The sequence below is a fragment of the Hemicordylus capensis genome, chromosome 6 (genome assembly GCF_027244095.1).
Source record: "Hemicordylus capensis ecotype Gifberg chromosome 6, rHemCap1.1.pri, whole genome shotgun sequence".
Taxonomy (NCBI): Eukaryota; Metazoa; Chordata; class Lepidosauria; order Squamata; family Cordylidae; genus Hemicordylus; species Hemicordylus capensis.
This window is the reverse complement of record NC_069662.1, coordinates 48,426,548-48,453,802: the sequence shown is the minus strand read 5'-3', so window position 1 is coordinate 48,453,802 and position 27,255 is coordinate 48,426,548. Positions and strand designations below refer to the sequence as shown.

General features: G+C 46.1%; 2 protein-coding genes across 7 annotated transcripts; one reads left to right on the top strand and one right to left on the bottom strand.

Annotated features, from left to right (window-relative positions):
- Positions 1-420: 420 nt before the first annotated feature.
- TCAP (titin-cap) lies at positions 421-3,363 on the bottom strand. The gene is made up of 2 exons (XM_053264036.1): positions 3,144-3,363; positions 421-1,888 (listed from the first exon to the last, which is right to left on the bottom strand). Exons 1-2 carry the CDS (start codon positions 3,290-3,292, stop codon positions 1,504-1,506), a joined length of 534 nt encoding a protein of 177 aa, XP_053120011.1. The 5' UTR covers positions 3,293-3,363; the 3' UTR covers positions 421-1,503.
- On the top strand, positions 2,189-17,822 carry PNMT (phenylethanolamine N-methyltransferase). Of its 6 annotated transcripts, none has more exons than XM_053264032.1 (4): positions 2,189-2,406; positions 12,814-13,124; positions 14,432-14,642; positions 17,177-17,822. In XM_053264032.1, exons 2-4 carry the CDS (start codon positions 12,941-12,943, stop codon positions 17,604-17,606), a joined length of 825 nt encoding a protein of 274 aa, XP_053120007.1. In that variant the 5' UTR covers positions 2,189-2,406; positions 12,814-12,940; the 3' UTR covers positions 17,607-17,822. The 6 variants fall into 6 exon arrangements, with proteins under 6 accessions (XP_053120007.1, XP_053120008.1, XP_053120006.1 ...); XM_053264033.1 differs by lacking the exon at positions 2,189-2,406 and adding an exon at positions 3,655-3,714; XM_053264031.1 differs by lacking the exon at positions 2,189-2,406 and adding an exon at positions 5,474-5,543.
- Positions 17,823-27,255: the final 9,433 nt, after the last annotated feature.

Genomic DNA, 27,255 nt, shown 5'->3' with positions numbered 1-27,255 from the left:
TTCACCCACTCCCATAGGGTTCCAGTTGTATGGTTGTAAGGGTAAACAACATGTAAATACTACTTTTCCGTTTAATAATGAAGGATATTGTATAACTTGAAGGCGTGCATACTCCTTTGCCAACAGAAGTTGAACTGAACAGAGAGAGTCCACCTGATTTGATTTTGTACCTCCCCAAATAATGGAGAAAATGGCTTTGAAGGGTATGTTGCAGGATTAGGTGAAAACATATGAGGTGGTGCAAATTTGGTGGCTACATTTGCTAGGAAATGGCTTCCCCAGTTTTTATAATTGACAGAGTTCTGTGCTGCTCTTAAGTGTGCACACTGACTCTGAAAGGAGAGATGAATAAATGTATGAAAGTTGACCCATTGCCAGTGGCACGCCAATGTGAGATCCTGAAAATGAAGGAGGCAAGTATCTGGTCTTTCCCCTCATTTTATTAATAGATAAGAATACAATACAGAAAAATACAGTATTTTACTTTTTGCCTTTAAAGGAAAACCAGAGGACAAGAAATATATCAGGGCAGGGGGAATGGGGACCGGACATTCACAGGGGAGCCCTCCAAACTTTTCAACGACTTGTCTTTGCCACGATGGTACTAGGATACCATTGTGGCATCCTAGAGGACAGTTCAACAGGGTGTGAGATCAAATTGCTTCTTAAAACTGCTCTACCCAGACTAAAACCTCTTCCTTTTATCTAAACCTTTTCACTCAACCCTGGATCATCAGCTCCCCAGGGTGTAATCATTCATCTTTTATGGCATGTGTTCATTAATTGGGACACTTAAGCACTGCAAGAAGTCCCGTAGCAGGTCTGTTGAAAGATAGGGGAACAGGACCCAGAAGGTCAGCTTAGACTAGGCCTGGTCCCATCATCCTCTCATTCCTCCTTTGCTACAAAATGCAGGTTTTTCAAGCACATGCATAGACCGCTTCTATCAGTTCCTTGCTGTTACCAAAGCAAGAACATCTCCACCTTCTTTCACACTCTGGCACTTGCTGCAAACCATTAAACCCCACTCCCAGTGCTAGAGCCCAGGAGTCCTAGGTCTCTCCTGCTAAATCTAGGAATCATGGTTCCTATCAACCTTCACTTTAACCATTTGTCTGCAAATTCATTTCATACCATATAGTTTTAGGGAGTTCTCTTAAGCACCTAGCAGTTGCGCACACACCCTTTTCACACCCTTGCTAGGCTTCCTCCATGGATACAGGCTTTAAAGACAAACAAACACATAATGCCATGATGTAAGCACTGGCGATGGAAGAGCACAATGCTGTACAACTAATTACATATACACGGAGATACAGCCACGGTCTTTGCCTTCCAAGAGTTCTCAGTTTGAATAATCGAGATGGGTTCAATCCTACCAAGTCTTTTCTACACGTTTGGGCCCCTTCGGACTGTCCTCATGCAGCAACAGACGGGGGTGCGGGGCCCGAGGCATCCAAGCCAGTTCCAAAAGGGGAATGGTTGAGGTGAGGGTCCCACAGCTCAACCTCTCTGGAACTCCTGAGACATGGAACGGGACAATGAACGGGGCAGGCCTGCTTTTTTGAAGTCAGGGCGGCTGGGTGGAACGACCAGGGGCAATTCCTTGGTGATCTCGCCCAGGGGAATCTTGTCGGGACATATGCCCACTGCTGGCAATGACTCCACCGACTCTGAGAGGGTTGGTGTGAGCTCCTGTGCGACCTTGCTGGGTGTGAAGATGGGCAAAGGCAAGGCCCGCTGGTATGGCAGGTGGTAGGAGACTAGAGGTTCACCCAGCAGACCCAGCCGGAGGATGCCCCATGGGGAACGCTGCACTATGACCCGGGCCTCCTGTTGTTGGTGGTAGGTTTCCTTGCGTCTCTTGTCTGCCTCAAAGCGAGTCCAGCTGTGAAGAAAGAGATGAGCAGGTCATGAACGATCGATTCACTTTACAACGTATCCCCAGAGCAACCCCTTCAAAATTCCTTCACATTCTGATCTTGCCCCATCCCCATCATGATCAATGAAGTAACCTTGTTTCACACTAGATTAATAAAGCTGACATCCGGACTAGGTTACTCATGAGAAGTCACTCTGAAATGAAGGGGGCAAGTTAGTCATGACTAACTTATCATGTTTAAATTAATGGACAAGTTAGTCATGACTAACTTGTCCCATTAATTTAAATGTGACGACTTGTGAGTAACTTAGCCTGGATGCCAGCCAGAGTTACTTCTTGATTTCATACAATCATAATGTCCTTAAATAATTAGATGAGGTGATGGGGGGATAGCTCTATTAGTGATAACCTAGCCATGATAATTAAGAATAGAACTTCTGTGTCCAGAAGCAGTATACCTCTGGGTATCAGGGAATGGCTCACCCCATTATGTCCTGTCTGTGAAGTTCAAGAAGCATCTAAAGGTAAAGTGTGCCGTCGAGTCGATGTCAACTCCTGGCGACCACAGAGCCCTGTGGTTGTCTTTGATAGAATACAGGAGGGGTTTCCCATTGCCATCATCAGTATGAGATGATGCCTTTCAGCATCTTCCTATATCGCTGCTGCCCATAGTCTGGGAAACATACCAGCAGGGATTCGAACTGGCAACCTCTGGCTTGCTAGTCAAGTCATTTCCCCACTGCGCCATTAGATGGCTGCAAGAAGCATCTACTTGGCTACTATTAGAGACAGAAAGCTGGTCTAGTTACAATCCAAACCAGCAAAGCAATTGATACAATAAGGAGGTAAATCCACCTTTTAAAACAACCTTAATTTGAAAAGGCCACTGAGGATGTATTAAAGCAAGGGTTCCAAATCTTGAGTCTTTGACCATTGTAGCTGGGGACTGCAGTCTAATAACACCTGGCAACCCAAGGTAAGGAACGAACTTCTCTAATAAGGGATAACTAATCCACAATAAGTAATATTAATCATATACACCTCACTCTATTCTTCCTTCCCTCTCATATAATTCTTCTTCACCACTGCTGTGCTGTTGGTATTCCTTAATGGCTCTTACCCCTTAATCTAACATAACCTAAACCCACTTAACTAAATCAAGGTCCACATATGCATAAAGTTGGACCCAAGTGGGCTCCATACAGGTCATCTTTGACCAAGCTTGTCCCAATCTTTGCCTGACCCAAGTCCCCACACTCACCCTTCTTCAGGCCTCGTGGTGAGTGACAGGTCTTTCCATTCAGCACTGAAGGATTCTTTCCGTGCCACATCCTTCTCAGCCACCTGGCAGCTCAGTTCGGCTGCAGCCAGCATCCCGGAACTCCGAAGGACCACACTCTTGCCGTGCATTGTTGCTTTTGGGCTTCTGCTTGAACTAGGATGGGTTCTTGTAGTCTTGATTCTGTTTGGGCTATTGTCCCTACTGTGGGCGATATATATAGCTTTCTGAATGCCGATTCCCAAGGGGTTGGCGTCTGGTGCTATATCGGTCTTGCAGAGTCACTGGTGGAGCATTCTGATACCGGACACCTCTCCTCCTTCCAGCCCCCCGCCCCACCAGGATGTGTTTGTTTCTAGAGACCACATTTGTGACGTGACAATATTTTTATACTCTTTTAACCCTGTGTTGCCTAGAAAGAACTGGGGGCTGCCAGTGTGTCATTTCTCATGAATTTTAACATGGATATTCCTAAATCTCAAAGGTACAATATTTTTGGAACAGTTGCTCCCGGTGGTGGGGTGAGGGGAAAGCATCTCAGAGTTTAACAGAGGTATGAATAATGTTATGATTTAGTATTTATTTTAGACCCACTGGTATGACGATGGTGACGCTTAATTTTGGTTAGGGTTGCCAGATCATCAGCCAGAGCAAATGCCTCCTTTTTAATGCCTAAGTAGAGTTGCCATGCCTGCCAGAATTCCAGGTTTCACCCGAATTTTAAGCATATCACCCGGATTGCTTAGTCCACCCAAATTAGCCCAGATTTCAGCTTTCATTAAAAAAGGAAAAGGGGAAAAAAGCTAAGCTCTAGCCCTTGTAGAAGTGGAGTTGCGGAGCAAAACGTGCAGTCACTATTCTGCTCAAAAATTATTTTCAAACCAATTTACATAATATGCAAATTAAGCACCCAGATTTGGAAAGACAGAATATGGAATATGGCAACCCTATGCCTAAGGCTCCACCCCAGATAACATGTAAAGCATCAACGTGCATCGCTGATCGTATTTTCCCCTTGCCATCAAAGAGCCTGATTTTTTACCTCACATTAGATGGCTTTTAGACATGAGATCTCTCTGTTTGTTTTCGTAGGTATCCAAATATGGAATCTCATAAGCTGTCTAATGTTAATACCATTTCATGTCCCATCAGATACTACATACGACTGCATGCCAGCTATCACATACTGCCACGATGTCAGTATTTGGTGAAATGTGAAATATGGATATCAGATATTCATCACAGTTATCAAATGCGGAGAACATCCAGCATCCAAATTTAGAAGAGAATTTCAGGAGTCAATTTGTCTTGGTTCTACCCCTACTTGCATTGGAAGAAGGCCTTAACTAGGGTATCTTGAAAATAAGTGAAAGTATGTGTGAGGCCGTGTACTAGAAAGGCATTTGGTGATGGACAGAGGGCTTAGGTGACGGGTTGATGGGAGAGAGGCCTGCACTGAGCCAGCACAGCTGTGTGACGCGTCTGGGGCATGAAGTAATTTGGAAAGATCTTGCCACTCATCCCCTCCAGATACACTCTCTGGTTTCAGGACCACCCCCATCCCTCTCACTCACTCACTCACTCAAAGAGTCAGGCTTGAAGGCACTTCTCCTAGCCCCAGAGACACAATGTCAAAACTTTGGCCTAACCAGGAGAAAATGTCCTGTGTGGCCCTGAACTGTCTCTCCTGCAAGGGGAAATGGGGACAGGGCAACCTGAGCTGCTGACTGGGCAAAAAGCCACTCGGGAGCGAGAAATGGTGAAGGCGTGGGTGGAGAGGGCAGGAGTCTTGCCGCACATGCTAGGCCTTGTGCTTGAGAGGCTGAAGGGGGTGGGAAGAAGTGGGGAGCAGGACAGAGGAACATAGGAACATAGGAAGCTGCCATATACTGAGTCAGACCATTGGTCTATCTAGCTCAGTATTGTGTACACAGACTGGCAGCGGCTTCTCCAAGGTTACAGGCAGGAGTCTCTCTCAGCCGTATCTTGGAGAAGCCAGGGAGAGAACCTGGAACCTAGATGCTCTTCCCAGAGTGGCTCCATCCCCTGAGGGGAATATCTTGCAGTGCTTACACTTCTAGTCTCGCTATCATATGCAACCAGGGTGGACCCCGCTTAGCTAAGGGGACAAGTCATGCTTGCTACCACAAGACCAGCTCTCCTCTAAGGAGAGCTAATGTGACACACCAGATGGGAGGTCAGTCCTTGGTCTGGGTTCAAATCACCCCTCAGGCTTGGAGCTCACAGCGTGACTGTGGGCCAGGCTCACACCTCTCAGTGTTAATGTGAGGTTAAACGGCGGGGGAAGGGTAGCCGCCGATGCTGCCCTGAGCTCTTTGGGATTGGAGGGTGATAAAGAATCGGGGCCTGCCTCAACAAAAGGTGATGGTGCACTCCCAGCTGCTTAGAGGAGAACTCTTGTTCAGGGCTTCAGCCAGCCTGGAACAGGAGCCTTGTAAACTCACATGGGGGATTTCAGGAGATGGTGGCGGGAGAGGAAAAGAACATGGTATTCCTTCCCATTCCCTTGAGGCCTTTCCCTGCTGCTGTGCTTTGCAGTGCAAGATGATAAGGTTTGGGCCTGGCTGCTAGCCCTGAAACAGAGCGTTGTGCTGCTATATAGTGTGGATGGGATGCCAGCGGAGGGGGGTGGCTTCCGGAGAGTAGGGAAGCAGAGAAGCACCCTTTCTTCATTCTTTCCCTCTCCTTTATATCTCCCCCAGCCCATGCTCGGCTCTTTTTTTAGGCTGACGGGAGTCTTGAAGAAGGGTATTCTTCTTTGGGCTTGGGGATATACTGCAACATTTTGGGGTATGGGAAGTGGTTTCTACGTACAGGGAGCACTCTCTGGGTATGCTGAGGTATATATGTTTGTAAATTAAACGAAAGGTGAAGTAAACACCAAAAATCAGCCTGACAAGGATTGAGCACCAGAGACTGCCCGACATATTGTAGTGCCTGAGTCGAGACACCAAATGCTGTCTTGTCCCACACCCCTGGAGGAGCCAGCCCCCTTTCAAAACAGGCCTTTGCAAGCTTGGAAGATGGTGCAGGGATAGGGAGGAGGGAAGGCTGCCAGCAGCCCGTCTTCCTTCATACTTCTTGCACGCTTTGCCAGGAGTGTGAGGACAGGCCCTCCTTGCAAAGTTTGCAAGGACTGGATCAGTTCCAAAGACCCAACGGTGGTGACAAGGCCATCTTGCTGCCCTGTTGGTGTCTCAGTAATCTGCCACCTGAGATGACTGCCTCATCTGCCCCCCTTGCTGAGCATGCTCAATGGCTTCCAGGAGCCACAGAATGTTGATGCTGCAATGCTGAAATCAGCAGCAGAATACAAGGGGATGGGGCAGGGCATAGGGCTGGTCACTTGAGCTCTTGACACTGTATACCAGTGGTTCTTAATGTGGGTTCTGCCAGATGTTGTGGAACTACAAATCCCAGCATCCCCAGCCACAATTTTGTAGATGGGGATGCTGGGAGTTGTAGTTCTGCAACATCGGACAGATCGCATGCTAAGAACCACTGGTGTATACTATTCTGAAAGTGGGCATTCGTTGGGGTGGATGCAACTTTGTTTTGCGGGTCTGATTTGCATTTTTATAATTACATTATCAGCAGTACTATACTAGGGATCTCTCTCTTAGTTCATTCTGTATTTTATGTGATGTTTACTGTAATGTTAGCACTCCCCACTTCCTAAACTGAGTCATCAGTTACCTGGTGTGATGTATTTACATAATTTTTCACAGATAAAATCTCTCGGATTCGGGCCAGCTTAGATGGAGACTCGACAATTAATTCGATAATACCTCCTGGGTATTTAAGAGAACTTCTTCATTATGTGCCCCACCGCCCATTGAGGTCACTTGAGGAGGTCTGTCTCCAGTTACCACTAGCTCGTCTGGTGGCCATACAGAGACGGGCCTTCTCGATTGCTGCCCCGAGATTGTGGAATGTGCTCCCTGCTGAGATATGATCCTCCCCATCTCTAACTATTTTTTTAAAACATTTGAAGACCCATGTCTTCACCCAAGCTTTTTCAGCTTTTAAAATTTGTAGGTTTTAATTTTATGCTGTTTTATTTATTTATTTTAATTGTTTTTATGTCACTGTTAACCACCCAGAGATGAAAGTTTGGGCGGTATATAAGTTCAATAAATAAATACATACATAATAAATAAATAAATAAATAAATAAATAAATGTGAATTGCACATGCCCGCACATACACATGCACATACACCCACACCTACCTTACATCACCCTCTCTCCCTTAGCTCGAGGGGTCACTTCCTCCAGCTCTGGTGGTTTCCTCTTATTTCGGAGACTATCTAGTGCAGGAGTAGGCAACCTTTGGCACTGCAGCTGTTGTCAAACTACAACTCCCATCCTTCCCCACCACAGTAGTCCACAAGGTATCCTGGACTATTTAGCTATAATCTGCCTAATAAGAAAAAATTGGCTTGTTGGAGGGTTTTTTTGTTTTGTTTTGTTTGTTTTTTGTTTTAGTAATTCTATGAACAAAATGCTCCCTCCAACACCAGAACTGCTCTTGACAGTTTTAGTAGCACTTCTGAGACTGATTGTTAAGTGACCTCCAGGCCTGCTGTTATCTGAGAAACATGGAGACATTTCCCAGACACCACTGTTGACATGTTATTGGTTGCTCTGGAACGGCCTGCTTTACATGAAGCTTGTGCAATTGGGCCTCCTGAGTTGCATACAACAGATCTAAAATCATTGAAGAGCGTGAATGTTTACGTGCATGTATATGCACTCATACATGGGGAAGATTTGTGACAGCCTTCTAGCTACACTTAATCAGATCTAAATGTTTGCTCAAACTGGTTGTTATCTGACCTGGCTCCTGTTGGATCTGGGATGGGTAAGTCGAGCTAGAGGGGCATCTGGCAAAGGCAAAAGCAGGCCACAGCCAGAAAGGGCCACTGGGGACAGAATCTTCTAGTTCAGTGGTTAGAGTGCTAGATTAGGACTGGAGCGACCCAGCTTCAAATCCCTCCTCCGCTATGAAGTTCACTGGGTGTCTCTGGACCAGTCGCTACCTTTCACTTCCTTACAAGAATGTTGCATCTAATGTGGGGGAAGAACCATGTATGCTGTCCTGAGCTCCTGTAGAAAAAGTGGAATGTAAATGTAATAACTAAAAATATCCTCTCAGACCAACCCTGCCAGATCAATTTCAGACCTTAGAAATTCCTCCTTCCTCATTAAATTCCTCATTCAATGTTCCTAATTCCTTCAAAATTCCTCATTAAACCTTTTGAGGTAATACTCACAGCTCTCAGATGGGGAGCAGGGGAGAAAATCTTGTCTTAAACTTGGTTTCTTCTTGCACTCTTCCTTTTCCTCTTACAGAAACACTACAGCTCTATTCAAATGTTATGTTCAACACATGTATCAGTAAACAGTGTACACAGGAAAGACCTGTAGACAAGTACAGTGATTCACACACTGTGTTGAACACAGATACAGCAGTATACTTTTTGTCTGCTGAGGGACCTATACTCGGATGCACTTTTAAACTGCACAGATATAGTCATTTACACAAAAATATGTACGGGTGTACAGACTTCTGTACACTTGTACAACATGAATGAATAGGGCTTATGAGCACTTCTGGAAAATGCCCCAATAAGTTATCCCTCTCACACTTTTCTGTAAATTTGTAGGTTGTGCTTGAATTGCTACCAGACTGTCTTCCTGATGAATCATGGAAGCTATAGCACAGCACTATTGAGCAACCCTACATTCTTGGATATTTGCATAAGATAATGAAAATAGTTTTGTCTCTCCTAGTAGGCTCTAGATCCTTATACATGTTCTAGGATTCTTGCATGTCTGGCAACATTTGGGGCCAAACTACATGTTATGTTATTATTCATTTATTTTATTTTATTTTATTTATTTTATTTATTTAATATTAGAATTATGTCTGGCATTCTGACAATTGGATCTTCAAAGCAACTCACAAAATGTTAAAAACACAGTATTCTATATCTCTATTCACATGACATGTTAAACATGACATATGAATGTCTGTATAAGGTACACAGGTACAGATCTGTACACAGGTACAATTATTGACATATTATGTTGAATGCAGGTACAGCAGTATGCTTCCTGCCTACACCATGCATTTGAGGGACCTGCATGGAGGTTTACTTTTAAAATCAACGCAAGCACAGTCATTCAGACAAAGTCATGTACTGTACATGTGTACAGACACCTAGCACAAGTACAACATAATGGGGCTGTTTTCATAATTCTAATTGGGGTACTAGGCAACATGTCCTACCCAAGTTTGGGACCTATGTGTGCTCCTGTTTTCTGATTGCCTGTGACTGTGAGTAAAAAGCAAATAGGAGGGGGAGGAAGTGATCGTCTGCTAAGCAGCAGTTTGGTAAAGGGGCTTTTCGTCCTACCTTGTTAAAGAGCTGGATACAGTTGCTGGGTAGGAGGTTGTTTTATAGCTGCTTCCCTCATAGACACACATAAATCTTATGTAAATTGAACTAAAGGTTTATTCACAAATAACTCCATTTTCTCCTTCAGGGGTGTAGCTATATTTGAGCTGATGGGTTCAAATAACCCAGGGGGCCCAGTTCCTGAGGGCCCCCCAGCTCATTTTCTCCCTCACGCCAAGGGGCCGCCGGGAGAGGGGCGGACACGGGCCGTCTCTCCCCTAGCTACGCACCTGTTCTCCTTCCCCTCCCTTTTCCTTTCCGACTTCACACACCACATCACACACACACACACACACACACACACACACACACACACACACACACTTTCTACAGGATCCACACTGGGACAAACTTCCCAACAACAAAACAAAACATTACTAGATGTATTCTATCTAGTTGAGTGGTGTGAGGAGAAACATTCCAATCCTCAAACAGCAGAGTATGTTCTGGTGGTAATGAAGCTGAGCCCAAGAGATTATCTGGAGACAATCGGTTGAGTTCAAAAAACAAAGATTGATTAAGAAACTAAAACATCACATACTGACAGGCATAGAACAACATACCTCAATGGGCACTAGCCTTCATAACTAATCAGTTCTAACTGACTCTAACTGCCCAAGGCAGACCTACAGGTGGACCTTGGTATTCACCGGGATTATATTCTCCACAATTACCGTGGATAGCAAAACAGTGAGTACCAAGTCATGAACCTCTATGGGATCACGGGCATTCGGTTCCCAGAGGCCCGAAAATCTCGCTAAAACCAGTGAAAAATGGGCAAAAAAACTCAAAGTAAAGTGCCCTACTATGCTCCTCAAGCTTCCAGGACTCCAGCAATGCCCACCCAGAAGTCTGAATTTCGCCATTATTCTGTGATTTTTGGCAAGGAAAATTTGGTCAGTATAGAACTTGTGGGCAGAATGTTCAAGGAAAGATCATACTGAGGGTCCAAGCCAATCAAAAGGCTAGTTTGGAAGCCAGAGAGCAACCTGCAGGAATGGGAGAAAGGTGGGAAATGGGAAAGAATGCATAGAACTGGAAAGCAGTACCAACTAGCTGAGCCCCCCACTAAAAACTAAACAAGCCACAAAATGCCTCCGGTGCTCAAAATGGCCAAAGGCCAAAGGTAATTTCTGGCCACCAACCCCCCCGACCTGTAGATACACAAATTTAACTCTCCCTACCCCCCAACATATGGCAAGGTCGGGTGTCAGTTCCCCGACCACGGATACCCGAAACCACGGATGCTGGATCCACAGGTAATGAGGTTTGCCTGTATTAACATCTCATCATGCCTCTAGTGGCCAGAAGAGGTTACTGTGGTGCTAAGAGCAATGCTTTAGGAGTCCCACTTCTAAAAGGAGGGAGCCCTCTGACCCAGCTGCTGCTTAGCAGATGAGCACTTCCTCCCCTCCTACCTTGTTTTTCACTCACTGACAATCAGAAAATGGGAGAGTACACAGCTCCTAAATTTGAGAAGGATGCATCTCCTACCCCTAATTAGAATTGTGCAAACCAGCCTAATGTCTGAATAGGGCTCTCTCCCCGCACTTCCCAGTATCTTAGCCCTCCCTTTCAAGGGTGGTTCTGCTTTAAGCTGGACCCCTCCCCAGCATCTCATAGTTATCCACCACCACCCCACCATTTTGCAATCATCAGTTAAAGAAAACCCACACTATCCTCTTCTTCTCACCAAAGCACTATTCCCCAAAATACCGGCATGTCCTAAATCAGGGCTGCACAACTTCAGCCCTCCTGGGGATGTTGAACTACAACTCCTGTTATCTCTGACTATTGCCCACTGACACTGTGGCTGGGGGCGATGGAAGTTGTGGCCAACCACAGCTGGAGGACCAAAGTTGTGCAGCTCTGTCCTACAGGGATCTACATCCTGAGATGCATCACTCTTTAGCAGTTGTGGCAGCCTGTTGTTCCCTGGGCTGCAGAGTTCTTTCATGCCTCCGGAACCAAAGTGGCGAGAAGTCTGGAGCTCTCTGCTGGAGGCATCCTTCCGTTGGTAGGTACAGAATGGCAAGTTGCCTGAAAGGGTTCTGCTTGGCCCAGTTGTGCTGGGTTGTTTATCTTCTAAGTAGCAGTCATGGCACTGGGAGGGGGACTACAGGAGGAGGGAGGGGGGTCTTTAACCACTGTCGCTGCCATCATCCTAATCTATGTGGCCCCAACCCACCCACCCGCACCCTTGAGCAAGAATGAACTTCTGTTGACACCAAATTAAAACCTCTCCCCCACTAGCACTGCTGCCCCAATTTGGTCTTTCTCCGCTTCTTGTGTGCAGCTAATTCTAAGTTTAAAACTCCACAAAAGGGATGAGACCAATCCTGGATCTCTTGCATCATGTAGTGCTTGGCCTTAAGCCATGGGTGGATGACACTGAAATCCAAGATTTTGGACACCCGCCCCCCTCGCTTTGGTAGAGAGCTGTGTGGATTGCCGCAGGGGGGCAGGGCTGGGGTGATCATAGAAACATAGGAAACTGCCATATACTGAGTCAGACCATTGGTCTATCTAGCTCAGTATTGTCTTCACAGACTGGCAGCGGCTTCTCCAAGGTTGCAGGCAGGAATCTCCCTCAGCCCTATCTTGGAGAAGCCAGGGAGGGAACTTGAAACCTTCTGCTCTTCCCAGAACGGCTCCATCCCCTGAGGGGAATATCTTGCAGTGCTCACACATCACGTCTCCCATTCATATGCAACCAAGGCAGACCCTGCTTAGCTATGGGGACAAGTCCTGCTTGCTACCACAAGACCAGCTCTCCTCTCCTTGAACATCACCAGGTGTTCTGCTTATGGAGTGTCCAGGGGTGCCGTCCAAGTCTTGTGCCTGTGCTAAATGCAAGTGCCGTACAGTTTTTGCCAACAAAACTCTTTGCGGAATGATGGTGCTGCCTCCCCATCCCATGGTCCCCCTCCCAGACCTCCCCAGTTCCTGACAGTAATTTGGTTATGCTGGATGAACAGCCTCAATAAAGTGTCCTTTCAATACAGTTATTAAACGACTATCCGGTGTGAGATAAAGCAATCCATTCCCTTGCCCCAAGCGCGGCCAGAGCCTCCATCAAGCTCTCGGAAAGGTCTTCTCAATTACTCCATGACGGAAGGGCGTGTATGTATGTTAGAGAAATGGCCCCAATTTTTATATACCCTGCAGGGAGTCTCCGATGGTATCAACCCAGCACTTGGTGCTAATTGGATTGGGTCCATTAACGTGTCTTGACGCTGTCAGCGAATGGGGTTATAAAAACCACTTGCCCAGTCCCAGCTGGTGAGTGAGTTGGATGCAGCTACGCCTCTCCCCAGACATGAATGCCGCCAGTGTGAGGACAGTGGCTGAGAGCTACCAGACGTTCAACCCCAGGGCCTACTTGCAGAACAACTATATGCCACCTCGGGCCAACTTTACCAGCGAAGAGTTTGTGGTGCCCTGGAAGCTCCGTTGCCTGGCAGATACCTTTGCCACAGGTAGGCATAGACCTGTCAACTTGACCATTGTCAGCAGCAGGAGACACCTGATATTTTGAAAATATAGCAGTGTCTTGGGGCACCTTAAAGGCTAACACATTTATAGTAGCAGAAGCTTTTGTTCTCCAGTCCATCAGACCCATGAAGTGTTACCCTAGGTTAAATACATGCGTAAAGTGGGGGGGGGGCAGAGATTCTCTCTTTCTTTGTCCCATTCGAAAATCTTTACCTTTGTTCTGGATTATTTCACCTTTCCTTGACAGTCCTGATATCCCCTGCTAATATCTGATATCCCATTATCCTGTGCTAATTGAGCAAAGAGGCAGCTTTTTAAAGTGTTGGTTTTCTTTATTTAGCAGGGGGAGAGCAACCGGCCCTATCCATCCCAGTTGCAGGGGAGCAACAGCAGGAGGAAGGGCATGCACATACCTCTTGCCTGTGGGCCCCCCAGAGGCATCTGGCGGGCCACTTTGTGAAACAGGTTGCTGGACTAGATGGGCCTTGTGTGCCTGATCCAGCAGGGCTGTTCTTATGTTCTTATCCCCAGCACGGTGGCTGTTGCTTGTGTCTGTCTATCTTGTGTTTCGTTTTTAGATTGTGAGCCCTTTGGAGACAGGGAGCCATTTTATTTATTGATTTGTTTATATCTATGTAAACCGCTTTGAGAACTTTTGTTGAAAAGCGGTATATAAATATTTCTTGTATTCGTATTTGGACTCGTGGTGTGCTCACGAAGCAAGAGAAGTTGTGCACACTAAAGATGTTTGTGGAGCTGCACAAAGTTGTGGTGCTGCACAGTGCTGAACCAGCCAGACCTTTTCCGGAAGCTGTACAAGGTTGGGCAGCATGTAAACATGTTTTTTAAGTGCAAGGACTAGTTTGGAACAGACGGCCCTTCTTTGCGCACGATTGTTATGAATAAAATTAAGATTTCTGTGTGCTGAGCTATTGAAGCAAGCACTTTGGAAGATAGATTCGCTTCTTTGCAAGCTAGCTAACTTTTTTAAAAGGCTTTGCAAAACCTTAGCTACTCAGTCAAAGCAGAGCATGCACGTTCTCAGGTCCTTTTGCACACAACCCCAAATGCTAGAAAAGTCAGAAACTGACCTTGTAAAATCTATAACAGGAAGCTACAAGTATTAATTCGATGGTTGTATGAAGGATTGCCAGTCGGGGTTCTGCTAGGAACACTCCATCCTGCAAGGTTAACCATTGTGAGCACAGGTTTTTCAACAAATGTTTCTAGTCCTCATGAAGCTGTTTTTGTAGCACATCTTAATTATTGACTCTCCCTATCCCTTTCCTAGGAGAAATCTGTGGCCATACTCTGATCGATATTGGCACAGGCCCCACTATCTACCAGCTCCTCAGCGCCTGCAACTATTTTGAGGAGATTGTGGCCACTGACTATCTGGAAGTGAACCGGACTGAGATCCAGAAATGGGTGCTTGGTGAGGACCCTGATGGTTTTGACTGGTCTCCCTACATCCAGCACGTTTGTAAGATTGAGGGCAAAGGGTAAGAAACAAAGCAAGACGTGGCTCCCCAGGGATTAGATTTGGGAGTGCAGCTGAAGGCAACTGTAGCCACTTCTACAGATCCCCCTTACTACTACTAAGATCCCCCTTACTACTGCATTGGCCAGCATGCCTAGAAAGTGCAGGCGGGGGTGGGGGTGGCGGACTGGATCTTAAGTCACAGGCACAAGCAAGCATGTTGCCTGAAGCAACATAGTCTTGCAGTAAAGTAAAGTTGTGCCGCCGAGGAGGTGTCGACTCCTGGCACCCACAGAACCCTGTGGTTTTCTTTGGTAGAATACAGGAGGGGTTTCCCATGGCCATCTCCCGCACAGTATGAGATGATGCCTTTCAGATCTTCCTGTATCGCTGCTGCCCAATGTAGGTGTTTCCCATAGTCTGGGAAACATACCAGTGGGGATTCGAACCAGCAACCTCTTGCTCCCTAGGCAAGTTACTTATCCGCTGTGCCATTAGGTAGCTGTGGTCTTGTGGTAGCAAGCATGAATTGTCCCTTTTGCTAAGCAGGGTCTGCCCTGGTTGCATTTGAATGGGATACTACGTGTGGTCACTGTAAGATATTCCCCTTAGGGGATGGGGAAGAGCATCTCTACAGGTGAAACTCGGAAAATTAGAATATCGTGCAAAAGTCCATTAATTTCAGTAATGCAAATTAAAAGGTGAAACTGATATATGAGACAGATGCATTACATGCAAAGCGAGATAAGTCAAGCCTTAATTTGTTATAATTATGATGATCATGGCATACAGCTCATGAAAACCCCAAATCCACAATCCCAGAAAATTAGAATATTACATGGAACCAAGAAGACAAGGATTGTAGAATAGAACAATATCGGACCTCTGAAAAGTATACAGTGTACTGTGCTTGATTGGCCAGCAAACTCGCCTGACCTGACCCCATAGAGAATCTATGGGGCATTGCCAAGAGAAGGATGAGAGACATGAGACCAAACAATGCAGAAGAGCTGAAGGCCGCTAATGAAGCATCCTGGTCTTCCATAATACCTCATCAGTGCCACAGGCTGATAGCATCCATGCCACGCCGCATTGAGGCAGTAATTGCTGCAAAAGGGGCCCAAACCAAGTACTGAATACATATGCATGCTTATACTTTTCAGAGGTCCGATATTGTTCTATTCTACAATCCTTGTCTTCTTGGTTCCATGTAATATTCTAATTTTCTGGGATTGTGGATTTGGGGTTTTCATGAGCTGTACGCCATGATCATCACAATTATAACAAATTAAGGCTTGACTTATCTCGCTTTGCATGTAATGCGTCTGTCTCATATATCAGTTTCACCTTTTAATTTGCATTACTGAAATTAATGGACTTTTGCACAATATTCTAATTTTCCGAGTTTCACCTGTATGCTTGCATGCAGGAGGTTCTAATTTCCCTCCCTGGCATCTCCAAGATAGGGCTGAGAGAGACTCCTGCCTGCAGCCTTGGAAAAGCTGCTGCCAGTCTGTGTAGACAATACTGAGGTAGATGGACCAATGGTCTGACTTGGTATAAGGCAGTTTCCTATGTCCTAAGCTGTGCCAGCTGGCCCAGGAGCTGGTCTGATGACAGTGGAAAGTTACCAAATGAGCTCCAAGCACCTCGAATTTGGAGTATATCAGTAATACTTTTTGAAGCCTACCTGTTGGGCCAGGGATCCGTAACCTAGGGCCCATGTGGCAGGTTCAGGTGCTCTGTTGAAAATAAAATATATGATTAAACATAGCTCTCTCCAAATATTTATAATCAATTATGGTATGCCCTTTATTGATTCTAATTCACAGCGGCTGCATATTGTGTTGACACTTTCAATGAGCTGTCCACCACAACCCCAAGATCTCTCCTAGTCAGTCACCAACAGCTCAGACTCCATCAGAATATAGGTGAAGCTGTGGGGTTTTGCCCCAATATGCATCACTGTGCACTTGCTAACACCGAACCGCATCTGCCATTTTGTTGCCCTCTTCCCCCAGTTTGGAGATAACGTTTGGAGATAACATTTTGGAGCTTCTCGCAATCTGTTTTGGATTTCACTACCCTAAATAGTTTGGTGTCATCGGTAAATTTCGCCACCTCACTGCTTACCCCAACTTCTAGATCATTTATGAATAAATTAAAAAGCACTGGTCCTAGTAAGAATCCCTGAGGGACCCTGCTTCTTACTTCTCTCCATTTAGAGAACTCTTCATTTATACCCTCTGTTTCCTGTCCTTCAACCAGTTACCAGTCCACACATGAACCTGTCCTCTTATCCCATGACTGCTACGTTTTCTCAAGAGTTCAGCCAAATCCAACCAAATCCAGCCACATTCTTAACTGAGAACTGTTCCTGGATTGATTTTAATTCTCTTTTGATGGTATGGTGCATTTTTTCTTCTTGAAACTGGTATTTTATTGTTGTTTAATGTACAATGGAGTGCAGCTTTTATAAGCTGCCGTGGGACTTGTAAAGAAAGGCAGGGTATACAATTTTAGAGATTAAATATATCTTGTTCCCGACAACTCTAGGGAGCCATGGAAGGAGAAAGAACAAAAACTGAAGAAGAAACTCAAGAAGATCCTTCCCATTGATGTTCACCAACCCAACCCACTAGGTTCTTTGCTCAGCCAGCCAGCTGACGCCTTGGTCTCTACTTTCTGCCTAGAGGCTGTAAGCCCCAACCGGCCAAGTTTTGATCAAGCCCTGCAGAATGTCACCACCCTCCTGAAGCCCAATGGCCACTTCCTCATGATTGGGGCTTTGGAGGAGTCCTTCTACTTGGCGGGAGAAGCCAGGCTGTGTGTGGTGCCCGTGAGTGAAGCGGATGTCAAGGAATCCTTTGCCAAGAGCGGCTATCGCATCCACAACTTCCGCTCCTACATCATGCCGCCGAGCCTGAAGATTGGTGTGGATGATGTACAAGGGGTCTTCTTCATCCATGCACAGAAGTCAGCCTGATATCAGGCTGCCCAGCCTCTTTCTTCCTCTGCTAGTCATATTCCATTGTATGTAGTGAGAAATTCAGCTTGCATGCTGTTTCTTTGATCTCCTGTACTAGTGCCACTGTGGCCAGAGCTACGTATATTCTGAGCTTTTTATTAAAAACAAAACAAAACAAAATTCCAGTTATCTATCGAGGAAAGCTGGTTTCAGTAACCTAAACAAACCACTTGTGCAATTTATTGCGCTTCTTAGAGGGCTTAGGAAGAGCCAAGAAGCTATACAAAGCCCTTCACCACCCTGACCACCAACCATGATGGATGGGCAATAGAATAGTCCCAGAATATAGGCTTTACATGCAGAAGGTCCCAGGTTCAGTTCCAGAGGTGTAGCTAGGGGAGAGAGGGTCTGCATTCATCCCTCTCCCTGGAGGGCCCTCAGAAGCTGGGGAGCCTGGGTGAACTCATCTGCTCATTTATAGCTACATTCAGTTCCTGGAACAAAGGATCTGTAGTAGCAAGGCTAGGGAAAGCTTCTGTCTGAGATCTTGGAAAGCCATTGCTGGATGTATTGAGCCAGAAGGGCCAATAGTATGACTTGTATAAGGACAGTTAATGCAGGGTGAAATCCTGGTCAATTTCCACCTGCTTTCTGAAAATTCACTAGGCATTGCCCACATATTTTCAAAATCATCTCAGTAGCCATAAGGGCTAGTAACCTGCTTTTAAAAGGGAAAAGGAAAGCTCTGCACTATAATGATGAGCAAAATAATCCTAAAATACTCAAACACAGAGGCCAGCATCTAGTTCTAGAGCAACAAACTGCATGCAAAAGGATATTGTATTTTGTAACCACAAGTGTGCCTGTGTTTATGCAGCAGTTGTGTGACCCACAGCATGCCTCATCTGTTTTAAAGGGATCTTTTGCGCAAGAGGGCTATAGCACTATAATGCAATTCTGCAAATCTCCATTTTTTAGCATAACAAAGCCATCCTCTTGCACTAGTCCCCTACTAACTGAGTGAGCAAAAAGGCACCTTTCAAAAGTGGCGATTCTCTTTATTTAGCAGGGGGAGAGCAACTGGCCCTATCCGTCCCCAGCACAGCATCCCACCAGTGGCTGTAGCTGATGTCTTATGTTTCTTTTTTAGATTGTGAGCCCTTTGGGGACAGGGAGTCATCTATATTTATTGATTTATATCTATGTATACCTCTTGGGGAACTTTTGTTGAAAAGTGGTATATAAATATTTGTCGTAGTCGTAGTGCATTTTGCTTGTTATGCATGCAGTTAATTGCTCTGGATGTCTGCCAGAGCATTTAGTTGCTTGGTAAAAAAAAACAACAACCCTGAGAGTGCAACTTAGAACGGGCCCAACACTTCCATGCAGCTGCTCATTGCAAGAGCAGTTCAGAAACAGAGAACAAACTGTCTCTTCAGCAAGCTTGTTGATCCCCCTAGAGAGGAGCCCTTCATAAGCTCCTGAAGAATCCCAAGGTTCAGTTCCCTGAAACACAGATTGAAAACCACTGGGAGGGGAGAACCAAGGGAACTCCACTCTGTTCTATTCTAGTGCAGCGTGGGCCAATATTAATAGTGCAGCATGGGTCATATTGCTTAATAAATACACCAATCAGTAAACTTAAACAGGTACCATTAAAAAAAAGAGTGAACTCTCTTGTAAAGTAAAGTGTTCTGTCAAGTCGATTTCGACTCCTGGCACCCACAGAGCCCTGTGGTTTTCTTTGGTAGAATACAGGAGGGGCTTACCATTGGCTCCTCCTGCGCAGTATGAGATGATGCCTTTCGGCATCTTCCTATATCGCTGCTGCCCGATATAGTACCAGTGGGGATTCAAACTGGCAACCTTCTGCTTGTTAGTCAAGCATTTCCCTGCTGTGCCACTTAAGGTGAATGAACTCTCTTGACTGTCATATAATAGGAAGGGACAGGCTATTTGCATCCTAACAAAATATGGTGGCCTGGCAGGGTGCGGAGATATTACAATAATGGACACATATTTTGGGGCACTCATATTTATCGTGCAGTTCATAAAAAGGGGGGGCGGGTCAGTGCTGGTCCAAGACGTTTTGCGGCCTGAAGTAGAACATGAAAAAGTGCCCCCATTTCTCTTACATTTGAATAAAATTACACCTCCATTTCTTTCCTTCCAAATCTCAAGCCATTTTCAATTAAATTGTCCCTCTTTCTTTATATTTGCTTAGGAAAATAAATGTAGAATGCAAGATTTCAGTTTGATTCTCTTTCTGTACTGATCTAAAGATACTAAGCAAATCCACCCACAAGTAAGCAAACAAGTGGGTGCAGTGCCCCCAAATCTGCCTAAAGCAGATATTGCTTTATTAAATACACCCACCAGTAAACTTAAACAGGTACCATTAAAAACAAAAAGTAGACAGGCTGTCCCTTTAGGAATTGTGTTAAGGAGAAGCATTTTCACATTCCTTCCAAAGGGGTATTTTTAGAGGCTCTGGTGAGTCACTCTAAGGAGAGATCTGTGACCTTGCTTCAGCTATCTTCTGTCCTGTTTCAAGAAGGGAACTGCTCCTGGAGGGGTGTGGCCTATTTCATGGAGGTGGGATTTCTAGGTGCCATGTGCCTATCTCCACATGTAGTCCAAAGATGTGATGGTGCTCTTTTGGGACAAAGGAAGCAGCCTTTGTTTCTCATTATATTTGCAACAGTCCACACTGAGTTATTCATGGCTTGTGTCTTACATCAGGGGTGTGTGTGGTCCGATGCTCTATTACAGAGATTCCCAACCTTGGGTCTCCAGATGTGTTGGAATACAATTCCCATCATTCCCAGCCACAATAGCCAGAGGTTGGGAATCCCTGCTCCTAGATCTCGAGTCTGCTGACTGTTTCTATACACTGGATGGCTGCTGCTATCCAGGAATTCCCACACGTGGGTCCCCAGGTGTTGGACTGCAAGGTAAAAATGTCATTGTGGCTGGGGATAATGGGTGTTGTAGTCCAATACCTGATAGATTATACTATACAGTGCCTGCTATAAACCAGGTATGCATGTGGAAGGCACAATTCCTTTGCATTGGTAGGGAGAGTCTTTTGAGAACACGGATCTGTTCACGAGGTATTAAAAGAAAGAGGGGAAACAAAAGAGCAGTAACTAATATTCTTATGAAAACACCCCATTTCACAATTACACTTTGACTGTGTATTCAAGAATGGGCCCCATATGAACACCAGAAGCTGCCTTATACCTTACCCAAGTCAGACCCCTGGTCCATCTAGCTCACAATTGTCTGCACTGACTGGCAGCAGTTCTCCAATTTCAGAAAGGGGACTTTTTCAGCCCGACTTGGAGTTTTTCTAAACAACTGAACACAGCTTCACTACCCTTGGGCTGGGGTGTGTGTGTGGCGGGAGTGGGGAGTTCATATGAGGGAACCACCATTTTACAGCAAAATCAGGACGGCGAAAGAGGGTTCCATTAGGAACATAGGAAGTTGCCTTATACTGAGTCAGACCATTGGTCCATCTTGCTCAGCATTGTCTACACAGACTGGCAGCAGCTTCTCCAAGGTTGCAGGCAGGAGTCTCTCTCAGCCCTATCTTGGAGAGGCCAGGGAGGGAACTTGGAACCTAGATGCTCTTCCCAGAGCAGCTCCACCACCTAAGGGGAGTGTCTTACAGCGCTCACGTGTTGTCTCCCATTCAAATGCAAACTAGGGTGAGCCCTGCTTAGCTAAGGGGACAATTCATGCTTGCTACCACTCTCTTCCTCCAGCCAGTGGCATTGTTCAGCTTGGCTCCCGACGACTCGCAGTCACTGCACATTATATGCGTTCTACAAACGTAGTACTTTGGTGCAGTGCTCAAAACAGCTCAACTGTAGCCACTTCCTGCCATAGTGTCTGGTGAAGCTCCTGCAGACTTTTGGGATTGAACCTGGGACCTTCTGCATGCAAGGCAGGTGCTCTATCACTGTACAGCTCTGCTGAATTTGAACCCCCTTGCATTAAATCTCTTGCCCCTCTTTGCTAACATTTGCAATGGTTCTGGAAGTAGTGTCCACACCGTGACCCCTCTCCTAGGATGCCTCCATCCTCCAAAGAGGGGAGGATGACATCTTCTCTGCAAAACAACACAGAAAACTCTAGGTTGTCCTAACATGACTTCAATGAAGATGATTCTCCTTGTGGGCAAGTATGCTGTCTAGCATCCAAAGGCTGCATAAACAGTATAGAATTACTGCCCACCCGCCCACCGAATGCTGGGTTTCTGACAACAGAGATGCTGGAACTCAAGCCTGCTGGGAAGCTAACTTTCCAATTAATTCTTAAAGTAGTTGCCGATGGTTGCAGGTAGTAGAGAAGGAGGGAGTGGCACTCTGCACTTGCTCAGAAACCTAGTTCTCGTTGAGGTGATAAATCTGTCTGGACCATACCACTTCAGACCACAGGGGGACAAGTTCATATAATTTAATGCTCCTGCATAAAAAAATAAATTCCCTGTACATAGAGAACTAGTATATTCCGGAGAAGGAGTCTAGCCAAATCTTGTCCCTGCCATGCTAGCTTTTATGTGGAGGGAATGTTTTTGTATGGAGGAGCATTTAAGAATGCAAGTTCCTACATGCAGTCTGAAGTGGTGCAATCCAGGTATAGACTGAACAGCTCATCTGCTGGTTGTGAGATTGAGATCAGAGTCTAAGGGAACTCTGCCTCTAGAAGAATGTAACATTGGGAGGCCTGGCAGCGCAAAGACCATTTAGATGAGTGGTCTGGATCAATCCAGCCACTATTCAAGGCTGTTTCCCTCCCTGGAGATCTCCGTTGGAGAAAGCAGCAGGGGCACATCCACTCTCTTGAATGGTGCTGCAACGCACAGCATCAAACCACAATGCTGCCCCCCGTTAAATATGTTCACCTGAAGGGCAGAATTCTGGTATTCATCTATATCAATGCTCATGTTGGGCTCTGGCCTTTGGTGCAATATGGTTGCCCACAAGGGGCTATCCCAGGTACTGCAGAACTTGCAACTGACCCAGGTACCTGCTTGCCAGCCATTCTGCTACCTTACTGCCCATCACTTATTGCCTCTGCTTGGCTACTTACTCCTTTGACCTGTTGGCTGGTTGGCTCTGTCAGCTGCTGAGCTTCCAAGACCAGCCTGCTACCTACAAGCTCATGCCTGACTAAAACACCACAGATAGCCTGCCCTGTATGGGTGATTCAGGAAGGTTACAAGAGAAAAGGTTGTCTTGTGTTATTACCTTCATGGTTATTACTTAATGGTTTGGATCCTGGATACCTGAAGAACCACCTGCTCCCAAGGGTTCTGCCCACCCAACAATGTGGTCAGAGAGGCCATTGCTGATGTTAAGAGAGGCTAAATGTCCCATCATGCATGTGGGTCAGGGCCTTGTATATCTGCAGACCCCCAAGCCATGTAACACTCTTCATGGCTTGGGGGTCTGCAGATATACAAGACAACCCATCTTTATGTTCCTCTAGTCACCTATTAAGATCTGTATTAACTGCTCCACTCCACGTTCCATCACTGCTTGGGGTCAAGTCACTCTCCAAGGAGCAAAGCTTTCTTGGTGGCTGCCCAGCTGACATTTGTCAAAGCACGTTCCTTGTTGGCTTTTAGAAGGGGGTGCGGCTGAACTGGATTCCTTGACTTGGATGTCTGAATGAAAAACAAAATTATACTTAAGGAATAGTGAGTGTTCTTTTTTTAACTATGGTCATAAACTGCCTCAAGCATAGGATAAGGCTAGATATAAATATTGTAAATGAAATCCCTCGAAGGATAGCAAGGGCAGAATCCAGCCTAGTTGGTTGTGCCTAAACACCATTTAAATAAATGAGGCAAGTTAGTCATAATGACTAATTTAAGTCCCACTGATTTCAATGGGACTTAACTGTGGCTTTGTCTAGGATGATGCTGCCTCATGTTTCTGTAGTTCACAACCCTGATTTCCTAAATCAGAGCAGTTTGGAAATGCTAAAGGGCTGATTCACACATTCCTGTACATCACTTGATTACTTAACACCGATGAAACACAGCTTAGCGTCTGAACCAATTGTTGAAAAGCACAGAGGTGATATGAAAGTTGTTTGTCTGTGGCGTGTAATGCACATTCATACATCTAGTCATCACTTAATACTAGCCATCAATGGATGAACATGCATGTGTGAACCAGCAAAAGGTTTGCAAAATCAACATGTAGCATTCGTTCTAGCTTCACTGAATCAACAAACTGGTGTGTTGCTTCAAACTGCAGTGTTTACATCAATAAATGCTCAGCAACTTCTTACAAAAGAAATCCCTGCCTGTAGAAAACTAAGTTTCAAACAGTTCTAGCTTAGTCTACTCCCCGACCGGTGAGTTTTCTACAGCAGGAAAGTGTTTGTATTAATCACATCAGCCCCTACAGCCCCGATCCCAGATTGCCACCACAGTGAGAACTAGGCACTCTCTTCCTTTACTGCTTTGAGTCTTGCTTCTTCTTCCTTAGTACAACTATTCCTGGGTAACAGGATACTGACCGGAAGAACCATCAGAGTATAAAACTGCACCTCTGCTGTGTCTGGGGACCACAAGTACTTGAGCCATGGGCCCACACAGGTTAATTCTTGAGTAGTTGCACATGCATTACTCATTGGTAGATGAACATGTATCAGGCTTTTGTGTACCTGTAGAGCAGATCTACCTTCTGCACACAGACTGCTTCGGCAGGATTGGAGTGTTTGACTCCAGAATACGATACTGCTTGACAGTGCCATTATGGACCAGCAGAGCCAATGGCTGACCATTTCTCCCCCCACCATCAAAACCTGGGATTTCAGTGGCTGCCCTTCAATGAACGTGGGTTTGAAAAGCAAGCAGAGACTAACAGGATATTATTATGGTAGAGGGATTTTCCTGATCATTTCAAACTGCTACATCAGGCAGCCAAGGGTTTAGAGCTTAAATTTGATTCCAGATTTATTGGAATTGTGTTCATGTCAGCCGCCGTCGCAGCAGCAATTTAGATGGCTACAAAGACTTGTTTTTCAAATGGAACATTTGCAGAAAGAAAATACAGTGATCCCCCCCCCCCGACTCCCACACACAAAGAATAGTTCAAGCCTGCATAATACAACCTATCAAATTGAAGGCAGCCCACAAGCCATGTAGGGCAGCCCACCCGGGACTTGATTCAACTTGTTTTTAATGTGTGTCTGGCAGAGGTGCACCTAGGTAATTTTGGAGCCAGGATGTAAAGGCCTTTGGAGGCCCACCCCTGACTGGAACCTGCCCCCCGCTGCAAGTTAAGCACCATCTCCCTGTTCTTATCCCACATATTTCTTTCCACGCTCTTACGCCCCCTTGTCTCTAGAGCACCTAGCACAGGTCATAACAACACTCAGCTGCCTGGCACAGTGCGGGCCAGCGGTGACCACACCACCCAGGACCAAAAATTGGGGGGGAGGGCCCTGGGGTGCGTGGAGACCCTGCCCCAAAGTCCAGGGTTGAGCACCACTGGTGCCTGGAACAGCAAACATGGAAGGCCACAGTGGCTGACATAAAGAGCAAGGATGCCCCAGTGCAGCAAGAGTGCAGCCTAACAGAAGCTCCCAACTAACCACAACGGTACAGCAGGGGAACAATTTTTGATGCCTTCTGCTTCCCTAGGAAGCCCACTGTGCCACCCCAAAATATGTCCCAGAGGGTTACGCAGCCCTCCCCTGCTGAAAGGAAGGGCATCAAAAACTACGGCTTCCCCACTACAGTTCTGGAAAGTCCTGTTAGGCTGCTCTCTCACTGTACCGGTGCATCTTCCCTCTGCCTGTCAGCTCATATGTGACTAGTGGGTTATGCTCAGTTCAGTGGGTCACAGGTCGAGCAGGACTGGAACTGTCTGAACAGCATTTATACACAAGCTTCCTATAGGGTATTATAGTCAAGTCAAAGATTAAATATAGTGCTTTTATTCAGAGGTCGCAGTATGGCATATAGAATGACCTGAAAAGAGGTGATATTCAAGCTAAGCAAGTCTCAGCCTGGTCAACACTTGGATGGGAGACTGCATGGAACCTCCTGTAAGCCACTCTGCACTTTCCAACAGAAGAGCAGGAATGAAGTGTGATAAATATGTCTCACAAGGCAATGTTGTTTAGCATTGCCAAATAGATTAGCTTGTAGAAAAAGTCTGTTTGTAACATCTCATTGTTTTCCAAGAGCAGGGTAGGGATGTGCACGGAACCGGTAGGGGCCTGTTTGATGGCAGCGGGGCGGGGGGGGGTAAGCTTTAAGGGCGGGTGTGAGTACACTCCCCACCCCACACACATTTTCCCCACCCGTGCACGAGTCCCTAAAAGCCCATCAGGGCGGCAGCATACCTCCCTGCTCGCACACACATCACAGCTCCTACTTCCGGGTACATCCGGTAAATGTCGGCATGGGGAGGCAGGGAGGTACACTGCTGCCTCGATGGGCTTTTAGGGACTTGCATGCTGGCAGGGGAAACACAACCAGGAAGAGGGCACCTCCCCCACCCTTAAAGCCACCGCCACAGCTGTCAAACCTTTGAGCTGGCCAGGGTTCGAACTGGTTCGGAGGCCCATAAAAGGGCCTCCGAACCGGTTTGTGTACATCCCCAGAGCAGGGGAATGCTGGGGTATTTTCTCCACGCTCCACTTAGAGGCAGTATCAACTGATGGAAGTGGGGTTGAGGGTATGGCACAATGAAAAACACCACAAGTTAGGTATTGAAAAACAACACAGGCTTCACTGCTTAGTTGCTGATACATCTGTGAGGGACTTGGTCAAGTTTGGAGTTATAGCAGTATTCCCCATTCTGGCCAGGGGGATGCTGCAGGCAACAGCAGCAGCAGCAGCAGCAGCGGGGGTGGGTGGGTGGGTGCTGCATTGTACCTAAAGTTCTGTGCCACATGAGAAGGTGGGGAGGGGGAGGAACATAAGAAATGACAAAACAACAAAATGGTACCTGCTGTCAGGTTTCTGGCCTGAAACATGATTGTGCTCTTAAAAAACAAAAACAAAAAACCTTCCTAACCCTGCTATGAGTCAAGTTTTACCAGCCATCTCAGGCAGCAAACATTAGGTGCCCCCAAAAGAGAAATTGCCCAGTTCTACATATTATTGTGAGGACGGCACACTTTGGATTTTCTGCCTCAGACCTGGTAGAATTGCCAAGTCTCTAGTTTATATATGTCTTTCTGAGTATACGATGTCCCTCACAGCAATATAATGCACTCAGAAAGATACTCCGAGTATCTTTCTCCCTCACAGCATTCTGTCTTAGCATGTGTCACTATCCCATAGTGCACTTGGAGTGGCTGACAGGAGAGCAGGAGCGGTACTTGGATGTGATCTGGGAAACAGCAAGCTAATGAATGGTGGCAAAAGACGACAAAGGTAGAGGAGTCCAGGTAGGCCTCACTGAAGTACAGCAGGCCTGCTCAACTTCGGCCCTCTTGCAGATGTTTGCCTACAACTCCCATAATCCCTGGCAATTGGCCACTGTGGCTGGGGATTATGGGAGCTGAAGTCCAAAGACAGCTAGGGGTCCCAAAGTTGAGCAGGCCTGGAGTACAGAAACAGAGTGAACACCAGCTGAGCTGGTGCAGGTATTCTGTAGCACAAATGCTCTTCCCTCCCTCATTTCCC

Bases quoted from the DNA above. Each gene is read 5' to 3' on its own strand.
- TCAP (XM_053264036.1), bottom strand. From the start codon at position 3,292: ATGCACGGCAAGAGTGTGGTCCTTCGGAGTTCCGGGATGCTGGCTGCA. The intron at 1,889-3,143 runs GTGAGTGTGGGG...CTTTCTTCACAG, and splicing joins ACCACGAGGCCTGAAGAAGG to CTGGACTCGCTTTGAGGCAG.
- PNMT (XM_053264032.1), top strand. From the start codon at position 12,941: ATGCAGCTACGCCTCTCCCCAGACATGAATGCCGCCAGTGTGAGGACA. The intron at 13,125-14,431 runs GTAGGCATAGAC...TCCCTTTCCTAG, and splicing joins GGCAGATACCTTTGCCACAG to GAGAAATCTGTGGCCATACT. The intron at 14,643-17,176 runs GTAAGAAACAAA...CGACAACTCTAG, and splicing joins TGTAAGATTGAGGGCAAAGG to GGAGCCATGGAAGGAGAAAG.